The sequence below is a fragment of the Notamacropus eugenii genome, chromosome 1, assembly GCF_028372415.1.
Source record: "Notamacropus eugenii isolate mMacEug1 chromosome 1, mMacEug1.pri_v2, whole genome shotgun sequence".
NCBI classification, from domain to species: domain Eukaryota; kingdom Metazoa; phylum Chordata; class Mammalia; order Diprotodontia; family Macropodidae; genus Notamacropus; species Notamacropus eugenii.
In genome coordinates this window covers 525,738,920-525,754,860 of record NC_092872.1, presented here as the reverse complement: position 1 = coordinate 525,754,860, position 15,941 = coordinate 525,738,920, and the positions used below count along the sequence as shown (strand labels likewise).

The 15,941-nt window shown below is 38.3% G+C and overlaps 1 protein-coding gene across 4 annotated transcripts in view; it reads right to left on the bottom strand.

Annotated features, from left to right (window-relative positions):
• Nucleotides 1–15,941, bottom strand: part of EFR3B (EFR3 homolog B) — a 128,263-nt gene that overhangs the window by 39,066 nt on the left and 73,256 nt on the right. For all 4 annotated transcript variants that reach the window (XM_072633881.1, XM_072633880.1, XM_072633883.1 and 1 more), the window contains exon 5: nt 4,424–4,545. In XM_072633881.1, the coding sequence (XP_072489982.1) occupies nt 4,424–4,545 (122 nt within the window). The remainder of the gene's footprint in view (nt 1–4,423; nt 4,546–15,941) is intronic.

Below are 15,941 nucleotides of genomic sequence, written 5' to 3'. Positions count from 1 at the left end.
CCTACTTAAAGAAATGCTTAAATTTACTGCCATTTCCTAGCTATTTTGGAGTAAGGTGGATGGTGGATTTATCAAAGGGTTAACTACTGGAGGGTGAGAAAGCTCATTGTTTCTTACATACTTGTAGTGAGTTCTAGCAGAAGCCACTGTGGAAGCATGGTACCTGGAATTTGGTGACTTGGTCTGGGAAGAAGGAAAAGAGGAAGAAGTACTGATGGGAAGAAAGAATTAGGCCTTCTTCCTGAGGTTCTCTACATTCTTTAGGCCTTCTTCCTGAGGTTCTCTACATTCTTGTTCCACTCTTTCTTACTGAGACAAGATGGCAGCTGCCCTATGACCTTTGGAAGCCTTCATTTCCAACTCTCCAAGTCACTTTGCAACTCACAGAGTAAGTGATAGAGAACCGATTAACAAAGGTAAATTAACAAGGAGAAAGATTAGGTTCTCTCTACCTTTCGGTCCTATAGAAGTAGCCTCAGATGTTACCACTGTCAAAGACCTTGATCCAGATGTCCATTTTATTTTGATGAACTAAGACAAAAAGGACAGACTCCCTCAGTAGCACATTCCTCCCTCCCTTCTTTTAAGTCATATGGTACTGGCTGTCTACATCTCACAGTTTATCCTTTTATTATATATTCTCTTGTTCCCTAACTGCTGCAAAGATCTATGTCTCCCCTGCCCAAACTAACTAAAAATGGGGATCCTCTAAAATATATAAATTGATTTTTGTACATATATGTGCTTGTATATATGAGTGTGTATTTCTATGAGTATATTTACATGAACATGTATTTATGTGCATTTCTATCTGTGTGTTTATAATTGGGGAATATGTTTCTATGTGGGTGAGTGTCTCTATGTGAAAATACATATTTTTAAAAGTGAATAATGTGTATATGTATATATACATATATATAAGTTTATATGAGCCTATATTAATAGCTCCTGTGAAACAGACCAAAAAAATTAGCATCTTACATTTACAGGAAGCTTTACAAAGTATTTTTCTTCACAACAGCTCTGAGAAGTAGCATCAGTATTATTAATACCCATTTTGTAGATGAGGAAGCTAAGGTTTGAGAGAAGTGAAGGAACTTAACCAATGTCATATACTACTAGATGGGGGGAGGAGGGGCTTGAAACCAGGTCATCTGATTCCACATCTCATGGTCTTTCCATTATACCATATGAGCGCAGTTCTGTAACTATTTGCCTATAAAGGGGAGGGGAAGGTCCAGGATTGACATGTGTAACTTAACGGGTTCTGACCCATCAACGTGCCTATGTGTATATTTATATATGACTCTAAATGTTTGTGTTGTACCAGTTTAGCCTTTTTCCTTGTTGTTTTCCCATATCATTCCTATCCAGAAGGTGTCAAAGGGAGGGGAGGTGTCTGGTTTGCACAGCTTTGGGGGATTTAAGTAAATGGAATTGACAGAAAAGTGCATTAGTTCTATGCTATAGCAGGACACTTAAAACCAACAGAATAGACTGTTTTATGGCAAGTGGGCAAAGAAAGGCCCAGATAAGGAAACACAGGAAGTTGGCTGAAGACACAGTAAGGGATGGAAGATTGATACATGTTCATAAGGACTCTTAATCTATGGGGGTAACCCATGGTGATGCTGAAGACATCAGAAAGACCGTTCAGTGACTGTCAAGAAGAGGAAACAATTGGTCAGAAAATGACTCACCCTACAGGAGTCAGACTAGAGACTGCTCTTCACGATGTGTGGTAAGACTCTCCTCCCTTCGTGATGACTTTGAGGGAGATGGCTACTCCTGTCCCTTGGTGAAAGTAAGACTGAGAACTTACATATTAAGATAGGAAGCTACAACCACTACAAAGATGGAAGCTCAGGCTGCTAAAAAACATTTCTATCCACTCAATATTGTATCACATTACTAACTGTTTAATGAATGTACTCTGATTTATAATGGGTATATAGTTCCTTGAGTCACCAATTTGAAAGGAGAAAAGAATCTTAATAAGAATGAGGGCATGAGTCAAATATTGGGTGATAATCTATATATTTTAAACTCCATATTAAATGAGGCAAGATAGAACCTGAGCAACCCTTAAAAAAAAATAAAGGTTGAAGGGGGAAAGAAAAAGTTTAATTCACTACCCTCTTCATAGATTTAGGAAAGAAGCTTGTGAACTTGAGTTTAAAGCAACACCTGGTGCAGAAATTGCCATCTGAGTAGCTACTTCTTTCAACTCACAGGCGTTGCTACTTGTAGGATGCATGTAAGGATGATAACTCCATGAAGAAGAGAAATATCTGCACCTTTACATATAGAAAACTGTATTTAGGTTAGTATGTATGTGTATTAGCATCAGGGGCATATCTATGCATACCTATGTGAATTTATGGGGTTTATACCTCTGCTTATTTGTCTGTGGGTATCTGTATTGAGAGGAAGCATCAGGACATAACATCAAAAGAGGTCCATACTGGTAACTATGTGTATCTGTGCATGTATTCTGTGACTATGTGCATATGCAAATGCACATTTGTGTGTGTGTGCATGCCTGCATATGTATACCTGCATGTGTGTGTGTCTGTGTGTATTCTAGATAATCAGTTCTCAGATTGGTTTTGAGGACCACCTTAACTTTTGCTCAAAGATATACTTTAAATATGTGGCACTATTTTGTCAAGGGAGGTTGTTTCATCACGATTCTTCCTGTTGAAATGTCTTTTAAAAACTAATCTACTTGGGGTTCAGTTTTACCCAGATTCCCAAACTAAGACCCCATGCAGTTTTTCCTCCCTTTGTTTTCTTACCCTCAATTTTACTGTAACTTTTCTCCAATTCAATAACATCTTGAAAAGGGGACAACAATCACGGATTCTGATTCAAACTACAGGGATGGGCCAGATTTTTCTGTTTTTGTAAAAAAACTTGAAAAGGCATGGCTAGCCATATATACATAATAAGAAAAGAATGTATACATATTAAAGGCAGGAATGTTGCTAGCTAAGGGAAAGATAATGACCTTGCCCCTTTGGTCTTAATTTTATTCCCCCTACACATCCATTCACATACACTCATTTGTTTGAATGGCACAATGGCAGATGTTTTGGAATGCAGACACTTCTGGACCCCAAGAAGCCTTGGTAGTGTATTGGGAGGCTAGCACCTACAGTGAATGCTTGTTAAGATGCAGTTTAAACACTGGAGATTGAACAGAGAGACATAACTAAGCAGTGAGACTCATACTTCCCAGGTTCCTACTTTTTGAGTCTCCCTCAACAAGACCATTTCCTGTACCTTGTTTCTTTTTTGTATTTTTTTTAAATGTAAATTTGTTTTCTATACTGGCTGAGTATTCTCAAAAAGAAACTGGTTGCTCTAAGGAAAATAAATACATAAACTAAACCTGAGGGCTCTACCTGGAAATGGCCCAGTTCCATGTTCTAAAAGAGTAAGGCACCTGGGGAAAAGAATTTCCAGCTAGAGATTGAGCATTTTCTAGGAAAGACTCTGAAAGGAACAACCAGACCGTTTTCTGAAGGGAAAAACAAGTGGAAATGTTTGAGTTTTTTCTCCTAAAAAGGATTTTTGCTAGTATGATGACTCTTTGTAAAAGATTGCTACTTTCTAGAGCTGGCAAAAAGCCTATGTGCTTTAAACTGAAAGAGTATACTAGGATCCATTATGAGGAATGACGAAGAGCTAGGTCTCCAGATAAAGAAGCTAGAAATTGCAAATATACAGAAGCTCCAGAACCATATACTCAGTGGAGTTATGCTTAGCCTTAGCAGCATCCACAAGACAAGCAAAGTAGCATCCAAGTGGAGGTTACGCGTCTTCTAGAAAGGTGCACGGGGCAAGCACAAAGAGAGCCACGCGATGACGTTAGTGGAAGTCAGAGGCTCTGCTTTGTTTTTTGTTGTTTCCCCCCATCAAATTCATGCCTCAGCCCCATACATTCTCTGTATATATCTCTCCAGTGATCTTTATAGGTGTCCACAGTAGATGGCTTGCATGGTTGTGAGACAAATATGCCTCAGGTTTATGGGGAAAACATTTTGTTGCTACTTTTCTTATTATGTTATTTCACTAAATGCCTTTACTTTGTAATATTTTCATCTGCTCTCTAAATGATAAAGTTAAATGAATTGGTAGAGGCTCATCAACCATCAGCTATGGTTTTGAATGGATATAGACCTAGGATACATTGAACTTGGACTAATCTTGCCTTGGGGCAACCATTCTGTAAGGGGTGTGTGTGTGTGTGTGTGTGTGTGTGTGTGTGTGTGTAGGTGCCCCAGCTGCTATAAATATATATATATATTTTTTTAAATGGTAGGAAGATAATCAGAAATTCCTTAAAGATCTCTCTATGCGTAGTCATTAGCAGAGCAGTGTTCTGATTCCCCAGCCTTCCTCCCCACCACCTACTCACTTGGTCTTGATCTCCAAGTCATCATGGCTGGAATGACACATTTCACTGAATCGTGACACGAAAAAATCATAGCTCCGATGATAGGAGGGAGTGTCCTCTTCTATGTTGGCAAACTTCACAAACTTCTCAGAGATAGAAGGTGAATATAAAGGAAAAGAGGAAGAGAAATAAGAAATTTGAGTGAAACTCCCCTCTCAGTTCTCATCTCTACCAAGCACACTTTTTTTTTTAATAGTTATGAGTTATACTACCCATTTTCTGGTTTTGTTTGCCTCTCAGACATCCTAAGGAGATCTGAGTTCTAAATCTCCATGTGACCCTTAGCACTTTTGTATACTGATCTATCATGCTACTGAAATTGGAGTAAAGCCCTTAGAACTTCAAATCCCCTGTATCTAAGATGAACGGTGAGGTGGGAGGGTGGGTAAAATCCTAAGTTACTAAGACTGTGGTAGTTGCTATATCAAGGACCAGATCAGATGTTACTTATTCCATTGAGTCTTCCCAAATGACCTTAAATGGAAGTGATTTCTACCAACTCTGTTCTCCTTACTCTATGTTACTGACATGGTACTTACCTTCATTACTTCATTACAAATTCCCCATGGACCACTTCACATATGTTAGTTATCATATTTGATTCTCATGATGACCTTATGAGGGGTGTACTGTAGTACATATGCTAGCCTACAGATGAGGAAATTGAATCTCAAGGAGATTTAGTCTTTTATTTTATATGCTCTTGTTCCCTAATTGCTTCATAGATGTCTCTCCTCCCCCTCTCCAACTGACTATAAACACCTTGCGGGCTGGGATCATGTCTTACACATCTTTTACTGTCAATGGTACCTAGCACAGGGCTTGGCACAAGGAAGGCACATATTGAATCCCTGCAGACTGATAGATGAGTATATGTGACATAGTAATAGATAGTTATCCAAATCCTAGTTGATCTTCAAGGTCCCAGTTTAAGTCCCACCTGATCTGGGGAGCCCTCCTTTCCTGCTGCAACCAATACCAATTTACTTTACTGGGTTCATAGCAAATGGACAATTTTGTACTTTTTTCCTAATATACATACATATAGTATGTATACATATATATATATATATAGTGTGTTTATCTGTATGTGAGTATACACACACACACACACATATATATTTGTATGTATGTATGTATGGTATCCTATCCCCCAGACTAGACTAGAAATTCCTTGAGGACACAGAGCAGATCTTGTTTGTTTGTTTGTTTTTCCCCTAGTTCCTACAATGCTACAGGTAGAGTGGGTATGTTCAGTCAATGCTAAATGGTCAAAAGATTAGAGACATTAAGTAGTTCTCAATTACCGGCACTAATGGAGGGTCAATGTGATAAAGATTGTCCCAACCACTGCATAATACACGTGCACATTCGGCACCACAGTTACCGACAGAGTTTATAGAATTTTTTTGCTTTTAGGACTCAAACATCTTATCCTGGCAATCAAGACCTTCTGCCACCTATGACCTTAAATCACACTACTCCCCTTCATATACTCTATACTTCCAATTTAATTGAACGATATTCCCTTGTGTGCAACCCATGCTTGCATGCCTTCATGCATTTGCTCATGGAATTTCCCATGCCTGAAATGCTTCCCCCTTTCCCCCCTTATCTCCAAAGAAAGAGAAAGATTATTGGCTCTGGAATTCAAGGACCCAAGTTCAAATCCCACCTTTGACAACAGACTGGTTGCTTAATCTTCCTAGGCTTGGGTTTCCTCATCTACAGCATGAACAGAGGTGCACTAGATGGCCTCTGAGAAAACTTCTAACTCTAGAATGATGATCTTATATTATATATATTATATTTAGGCAAACTTTTAAAAGAAATAACTCAGAAGACTAAGAGATAAAGGATATAGCCTACCTATATTCACCATCTTCAGTAATTTCCCTCTTTCTCTTAAAAAAAAAAAACTGGAAGCCTTATTTTCACTCTCTTGGTTAACTTTGTATTAAAAATCTTTCTAACACCACCCCTACCCCAGCCCAGCTTCAAGTAAATTATTCTGACCTCTCCTAGCTTTGCAGTTGCTTAGCATTATATTAACCTTACCAGCTTTTTTAGCCCCAGTTCTGCTTTTCTTTAATCTCTCCCTCATTTGACTACCACAAGGAAGAAATTGCCAGCAACGGCAATATTTCAATATCTCTCTCTCCAGCTTCCTGTACAACGACCTTTCTAGGTTCTCTCTAAGGTAAAACACAAAGATTCTACCTAGGAGCTGTAGAATTCCATGTTTTACTCTTCCCCAACCAACAGAAGGAATTTTTCTATATTTTTCTCTCTAACTGCTAATGAAACCCTTTCCTCCCTCTTCATTCTTTGGAAGCTATCTGTGCATAAATGTTTTGACATTTATACACAGCAGCAAGGGATCCATATGGTTTTAAAGTTAACAAAGCATTTTCTGTACATTATCTTATTTGAGTATTACTAATGTCTGTGGCTTACTTTTATAAAACACTTTAAGATTTACTAAGCACTTTATATACATTTCATCATTTGATCCTTATAATCAGCCTGCAAAGTCGATTGTTATTAAAATTCTCTATTTCACATACAAATGATACGAGGCAAGCTTAGGCTAGTCAGTAGAAGAGCAGGGATTTGAACCTAGGTTCCAATTAGATTACTGTTAACTCTCTTACAGTTGAGGTGAGAGGTGATGAAAGACTGACATCTGAACTAGGACCATATATGTGTGAGTGAAGAGAAGGGGATGGATAGGAGGAAACAAATTTTGGTAAATAAATGATTTGCTATGGGAGATGAGGAAGAGGGGAAAGTTAAGGATGACTCTGAGGTTGTGTTGAGTGACGGCAGGTCATGGCAGTCCAAGACAGACCAGGAATGAGAGTTTTGCCTAGAGAGATGTCAAGAACATCATCTATGGGTATAGAAAAGGGCTCATAAGAGTACAGAATAACACATATAATATCTGACTGTTTTGATTTCTTGGTTAATTTGACTGAATTTTGTTTCTCTGTTATTCCTTTTATACATACATATGTGTATATGTATATATATATGTGTGTGTGTGTATATATATGTATATGTGTGTGTGTATATATATATACACACACACACGATTACTTTCTAGAAGAGAGAAGGTCAAATACATTGTGAAATGTAGATAATGTTAAAAAATATAAAAAGAATGAAAACTTTTAAAGTAATACGTAATATAAAAATAAAGCAATGAAAGAGCTCACAAATATAGAAATGTAGTTTTATGAACATCATACTGTATTCTGGCAGGGAATTTAGGAGATCATTTAGTCCAATGCCCTCATTTGCTGATGAGGAAACTGAAATTCAGAGAGGTTAAGTGACTTGCCTAATGTTACATAGCTGTTAGTAAGTACCAGAGTCAGAAATGTCTTCCAGGACCCTCTCCAGTACAATTTTCTCATGAACCATCCTGCTTTATATACAGATAGAAACATTCAGGAGAAAAAGGAGCAGAAAGTAAGATTCTAAGTAAGCAGGAGAGTTCAAGCTCTAAGGGGTGGATAAAGATATGCTGGGATAAAGAAATCAACGCACGCAGCCCTATAAAACAGGGTTGTGATGAGTGATCGAGGCAGACTGTATGATCTCTGTCTTTTAGGTTTATGCCTTCTCTGAGTAGAGGCCATAAAGGACTGGCATGTGTGTATTCAGTGAGGAAGAGGCAGAACTCTCCAGCGTTGACTTAGAGCAGGACGCCGGGGAGCAGATCTCCTGGGAAGCTGGGGTAAACACAAGCGTAAATAATCTATTGCTGTTTTGTAAAGCTATGGCAATAACTTGGCTCACATAACACTTCGAGGCTTAAAAAGTACCATGACCCTGTGAGGCTGATGGAGAAGCAGGCATTATTATCTTCATTTAACAGAAGAGGAAACTGAGTCTCAGAAGGTTTAAATATTTGCCCCAAATCATACAACTAGTAAATGCAGAGTTTGTATTGTAACTCAGGCTTCCCGATTCCAAGACCCAACAGACACATATAAGTATTATGAATCTGTGGATGTGGGAAGAATAGATAATGGGGAGAGGAAGTACTGGAGTCATGGGGGACAATCTGGGTAATGCTTTCTGAAGATGACCCTTGCAGGTGATTTTTTTTAACTTTTTTTTTAAATCCAATGTTGATATCTGTTTTTATATCACCTGCATTGCACAATGTGTTCCTCCTTCCTCCCTCTCCCAAAGAGCAGGTGTTTATAATAAAGGTTTTAAAAACAGGGCAAAAAAATCCCAAACAGTTTAATAAAATCCACCAAAGTTTCACAATAGTCTGACATTGTATGCAGTGTTCTATATTCATGCTATATTGTCTTCCCAAAGAATTAGTTAGAAGTATCTTCTCATAGTTCTTTTTTAGGAACAAAACTTGGTCATTTTAATTTCATTATTGTCATTCATTTGTGTCCAATTCTTTGTGACCCTGTGGGTCTTGGCATGCCATTCTGATGTCATATTTTAACATATTAATACTTGGTCATTGAGTTTTCTTGGCAAAGATGCTAGAGCGGTTTGCCATTTTCTTCTCCAGTGAATTCCTTTTGTCTGAACTCTCCGGTCTGTCTTGGTTAACCCTGCACAGCCTGGCTCATAATTTCATTGAGATACTCAAGCTCCTTCACCATGACAAGGCAGTGATCCAGGAAGGGTTTAATTCCATAGTATTTGGTTTTGATCATTTTATTTTTGATAGGTATGACAGACAGATAAACTATTAAGTATTTACTATGTGCTGGGCATTATGTTAAGCATTTGGAATACAAATACAAGCAAGCAAGATAGTACTTTTCTGCAAGGAGCTTACATTCTAATGGAGAAGCTGGAAAGGTGGGGTTTCATATATGGTGACCATATGGTTTAGAAATGGCTGAGAAATAGCATGGAAACCTGGTTCATTACAAACTAGAATGAAAAATAATTTATCAGAGTCTGGCCAAATCCAAGGTCCTGGTAGGAGAAATGAGGATGGTGGCTGAAGTGCAGGCAGCATCACAACGAGATGCTAAGTGATATAGAGATCTGGTTTCAGGCAACATCACTCCTCCCCCCCCCCCCCCATGCTGCTAATACTCAGCTTCCCAGAGGTACAAGTCCAAGGTTCTGGCAGGAACCTTGTTCTTTCCATTTATGTTGTCATAGTCATTGTGCATATCTTTTTCCTGTTTCTGTTAGATTTACTTTGCATCAGTTCAGACATGTCTTCCTATACTTTTCTGCATGTCATATTAATTATTTCCTAGAGTATGGTAATATTCTAACATTCATGGATTGCAGTTTATTTAGCTGTTCCCTTGTAGATTGGCAAGGAATTTTTTTAAAGTAGTAATGTTTATTTATTTTAAAATTTTAATATTTTATTATCCTCTAATTACATGTAAAAACAATTTTTAACATTTTTTAAAAAAAATTTTTGAGTTCTAAATTCTCTCCTTCTTTCCCTTCCCTGCTCCCTTCATTGAGAAGGCAAGCAATTTGCTATAGGTTATACATGTACAGTCATGCAAAACCTATTTCCATATTAGTCATGCTATAAAAGAAAACACAGACAAAAAACGCCAAGAAAAAAATAAAGCAAAAGTATGCTTCAATCTGCATTGAGACTCTATCAGTTCTTTCTCTGGAGGTGGATAACAGTTTTTGTCATAAATCCTTCAGAATTGTCTTAGATCTTTGTATTGCTGATAATAGCTAAGTCATTCATAGTTGATCATCCTACAACATTCCACTCATTTCACTTTGCATCTAGTATATGTAAATCTTTCTAGGTTTTTCTGAGAGCATCCTGCTTGTCATTTCTTATAGCACAATAGTATTTCATCACAATCATATATAACAACTTGTTCAGCCATTCTCCAATTGATAGGGTAAAGAATTTTTAAGAAGGCATAGGATTGGTGGAGAAGAATATTGGGGCATAAATTAAGAGAAGGGAAAAAGCTACATGGTAATTTGAAGTGGAAAAATTGCAGGATGTGTTCAAACATTTTTCTCTGGTAGAGTGAAGATTGTGGATAGAGAGTTATAATGAATAAAGGCTGTCAGATAAAGAGAGGAGCAATTGACAGAGGGTCCTAAATCCACAGTCTTGTACTTTATAGTATCCCTGTTTTTGGCCCTCTCTTTGTATAAAGAAGAAGTCTGAATTATTATGGTATTAGAGATAAAATATGTTGATGTTATATATTAACATTATATTAATATTATAATAATTATATATAATATGTCATGATATATTATATATAATTATATATTATAATGATAATATATCATTATAATATGTATAATAAGATTATACATATGTTTTATGCATTTCTGAGTTTCTAACATTTTCTTTGTCATACACTGCTGGCTTTTACCTATTGTCTGAGGCTTCAAAAAATTCTCATGAAATTTCTTATGCTGACCCACAACGTATTGAAATCATGATGGAGAAAGTCACAATGTATAAGGGATAACTATATTTAGTTTAACAAACATTTGAACATTCAACCTATTTGTCAATCAACAAAATTTTATTAAGCTCCTACTATGTGCCATCATAAATACAAAAACAAACCAGTCTCTGCCCTAAAGAGACTTACATTCCACTGGAAGGAGAAAGGGAGAAAATCACACATACACAAGTAAATATGACATCTATACAAAGTAATTTTGACAGGCAGATGTTGCATAGTAGATAGAGGGCAGGATCCAGAGGCAGGAAGACCTGAGTTCAAATCTAACTGCACATACTTAGTGGTTGTGTGACTCTGGCAAGTCACTTGATCTCTTTATACCTCAGTTTCCTTATTTGTATAATGACAGCACCTACCTCATGGGATTGTTGTGAGGATAAAATGAGATCTAGCCCTGTTTCTGTGACTGGAGTTAAAAGAAACTGCTTATGGGTGAACAAAGTTGCATGAGCATGCAGAACATGGGGATTTCAATTATAGGTTGGCTTATCACTTAGGGAGATCACCCAGCCTCAGTATGCATAGCCACAAATGAAACAAAACAAGACATTTTATGTGCAGAAAACTCAGATATTCCCTCCAGAACCCAGATGGAATGACACAGTGAATCAGATCGGCTTAGCTTCCATTTTCAGATAGACTAAGAAGCCACCCTGACTCCAGAGAGCTGAAAGATTCCTTTTTCTTCTCTTTTGTCCTTCTCAGCCTTGACAGGGGGAGCCAGACAGTAACAGGCCTGAGCAAGCTTAGCACTCTCCTCCATTTAGACAGTGCTGAAAAGGTATTCTTGAAAGGGCTGACTCTTAGAGCTTGGATGGCTTTTGAAGTGTTCCACCATTCAGGGTCTTGGGCTCTCATTCTGCACATCTTAGCAGCTGTCATCACTATAGAATAGACTTCTGGTATCTTTGATATGTGAATGAAAGCTGTGCATAAGGTAGGAATTGGCAGTGACAGGTACAAGGTAATAAGGAGGCTGATGCTGTGATGTTGGCTTCAAGAAAATGGCATCAGTGATAGAGTGAAGGACTAGTGAGCCTGGTGAAAGCTAAGGCAGTATGCCCTTTGACCCATAAATATCACTTCTAGGACTGTATTCCAAAGAGATCACAAAAATGGGAAACGGTTCCACATGTACAAAAGTATTTATAGCAGCTCTCTTTGTGGTAGCAAAGAACTGAAAATTGAGGGAATGCCCATCAACTGGGGAATGGCTGAACAAGTTGTGGTATATGAATGTAATGGAATACTATTGTGCTATGAGAAATGATGAACAGGAAGATTTCAGAGAGGATTGGAAGGACTTATATGAAGTGATGTTGAGTGAAAGGAGCAGAATCAGGAGATCATTATACACAGGAACAGCCACCGTGGGCGAGGACTGTTTCTGGTAGACCTAGCACTTCACAGCAATGCAAGGACCTAAAACATTCCCATAGGACTCAAGACAAAATGCCTTCCACATTCAGAGGAAGAACTATTGAATGGGAATGCAGAATGAAACCGAATATTTTCTCTTGTGTTGTATTTTGTTTTGATTTGGTTTTTCTCATGGTTTCTTCCATTCGTTTTGATTCTTCCATGCAACATGACTAATGTGAAAATGTAGTTAAGAGGAATGCATATTTAGAACCCATACAAGATTGCATGCCATCTCAGGGAGGGAGGAGAGAGGGAGGGGGAGAAATATCTAAGACTTATGAAAGTGATTGTAGAAAACTGAAAACAAAGAAATTAATTTTTAAAAAAAGCTAAGGCAGTGTCAGTGACTGTGAGCTGAAAAAGGAGCATAGAATCCTAGACCTAGGCAGTGAAAAAACTGAGGCTAAGGGAGGTTGTTATAAGTGACCTGCCCAAAGTCATGCAGGTTGTTGGTATCAGAGGAAGGACCTGAACAGAAGGAATCAGGAGAGAGGGTTAGACCACAGCACTGCTATCAATAGTGGTTAGGTGGCACAGAGTACCAGGCCTGGAGTCAGAAAGACCTATGATCCTGGGCAAGTCGCTTTATACTGTTTGCCTCAGTTTCCTCATCGGTAAAATGAGCTGGAGAAGGGGCAAACCACTCCAGTATCTTTGCCAAGAAAGCTTCAAATAGAGTCATGAAGAATCAGACATGACTGAAATGACTGAACAACAACCACTACCAATGAAGATTTGATGCCTAGAGTCAAGAAGACTTGAGTCGAAATTTGGCCTCAGACACTTCCTAGTTGTATGACCCAGAGCAAGTTACTTAATCTCTTTGTGCTTCAGTTTCCTTATCTTATATTTTCTTAAATTCTGTCTTTTCCTCAGCTGTAAAATGAGGTGAATAATAGCACCTACTTCTTAGGGTTGTGGTGAAGATGAAATGAGATAGTATTTGTAAAGTGATTGTATAGTGCCTGGCACATAGTAGGTGCTTAATAAATACTTGTACTCTCCCGTGCTGCCCTTGTAAAGAAGGTTCTGTGGGCATTTTTATTCTCCAGACACTAGTATGACATGAAACACTGTCATACTGAGGAGCGGGAGTAGATGCAGAGATAGATAACATATAGCCCCTGTCCTCAGGGAGCTTACTCCCTGGATAGATTGCAAGTTCTTTGAGGGCAGGGTCTGTGTACTTTTGTCTTTGTATTTCCACCACCTAGCACAGTGCTTGGCACATAGTAGGCATTTGATAAATACTTGTTGTTTTATTGAAGTCTAGAAGGAGAGTTAAGACATACACACATACTTGAAATATGAAATGGAATATGACAAATGCACAAGAGAGGTACAAACAAGGTACAAACAAGGTCTGTAGGAAGAAGAGGTTACTTTCAGCTGGGAAATATTTTCTCCCTCTTCCCGACCTATGAAAATCCCACTTACCCCAAAAGCTTAGCATCCTAGAGGTCGGAGCATTTAAGCTGAGCCTTAAGAAAGAATCTGGCCTCACTTACTAGCTGGGTGATCTTGAATTAGTGACTTAACACTGTTTGCCTCAGTTTCCTCATCCATAAAAATGAACTGGGGAAGAAAATGGCAAACTACTCCAGTATCTCTGCCAAGAAAATCCCAAATGGGGTCACAGGGAGTCAGACACAACAGAAAAGCATCATTTCCAGGCTTTGTGCTAAGCACTTTATAAATATCTCATTTGATTGATATAAATTATCTCATTTGATTCTTGCAACAGTCCTGTTGGGTAAGGCACTGCTGTATTCTGCATTTTACAGTTGAGGAAACTGAGGCAAACAGAGGTTAAGAGACTTGTCCAGGGTCACACAGGTAGTGAGTGTCCAAGGTCAAATGTGAACTCAGGTCTTCCTGACTTCACTTCAGAACTCTATCTACCCACTGTGCCACCTAGCTGCATAATATGACTTTGGGGCTGCAAAGAACTCAAGAGTAGTTGGCCACAGATAGAGATCCCTGTAGTAGGTGATCTTTATGGTCCTTTCTAAATACTAATTATCAGTACATTCCTTCACAATCAAAGAAATCCTCCTCACCCACCCACGACTACCCCCTAGAGTTCCCTATGCCCAGTGAAATCACAGGGTTGGTCCCTATCTCTGTTGAGGGCAGGGATTATTTCATTTTTGACTTTGTATTCCTAGTGCCTAGAACAATGCCTGGCATGTAATGAGTGGTTAATAAATACTTGTTGAATGATTATTATTTGTGATTATTTTATGTGAGGGAACAGTTATTAGATGGATCAGGGACATAGGACCTTGCCTACAGATTTGTAAGTATGTGTGCATGTATATATGTAGCCTCACCAGCATTTGGCAGTCAAGTTATTAATCACTGGCCCTTTCTTCTACTTACTTTCTCAGTCATTTGCCCTCTCAGGATTAGTCTCCACCCCCAGTTCTTATTCATTTATCCAATCTATTACTGACCTACACAATGATTGAATTAAGTAGATTAATTACTTGTCACAGGCAAAATAACACAGCTTGGTTTGATGGAAAGAGTACTTGATTTGGAGTCCATTTTGACTTTAGTTCAAATCCTCTCTTTGCTACTTACTGCCTCTCTGACCTTGGGCAAATCCCTTAACCTTTCTGGGCCTCAGTTTCCTCATCTGTCGAGATTAGATTAGATGACACCCCTCAACGTTTTTGGATCTAAATTTATGATCTGCTTATACAACTAACAGCTCTTAGCTGTTGCGTAGTTGAAACATGAACTAACTCAGCAAGACTTAATCAGAAATCTTCCAAGCTTTTTATATGTGATATGTTGTTGTTCAGGTGTTCTTCAGTCACATCCAGTTCTTCATGACCATATCTGGAGTTTTCTTAGCAAAAAAAAAAAAAAAACAAAAAAACCAACAAAAACCTGGAGTGGTTTTCCTCTCCAGCTCATTTTATAGGTGAGGAAACTGGGGTAAACAGGGTTAAGTGACTTGCCCAGGGTCACCCAGCTAGTAAGTATCTAAGGCCAGATTCGAACCCAGGAAGATAAGTCTTCCTAATTCCAGGCCTGGCATTCTATCCACTGAGACATCTAGCTGTACCTAGCCATTTGGTACATAGCAGAAATTTAAGTGTTTCTTTCCTTTCCCACCCCTATTTTGTTGAGATGAATATATAATTTGATTATCATGCCCTTGTAGAGTAAAACAAAGACATAGAAATGGTAGTAATAGAAATTGAGTAAGAGAATCTTAAAACAAACCTGATCTAGCTCGAACCGACCCCCACCCCATTTTAAATTCGAATGAACAGAGAAATGGAGTGACTTGTCCAGCTTGTTAATGGTTGAGTCTGAAGTAAAATCTAGCTCTCCTAATCCTACAGCAGAATTTTTTCTACTATGTTGTCTTCAGTACATATATTTCAAGGTTCATGTGGACAAACTGTCTCATGAACATTCATTTATTTAACTTCAGAAAGAATGGGTCAGACATCACTTTCCCTGTGTTATTGTGGACAAGAAGAAACATGATTTCCTTTAAGTCCCAACTAAAATCCCACCTTCTACAGGAAGCCTTTCCCAACCCGTCTTAACTCTAGTGCCTTCCCTCT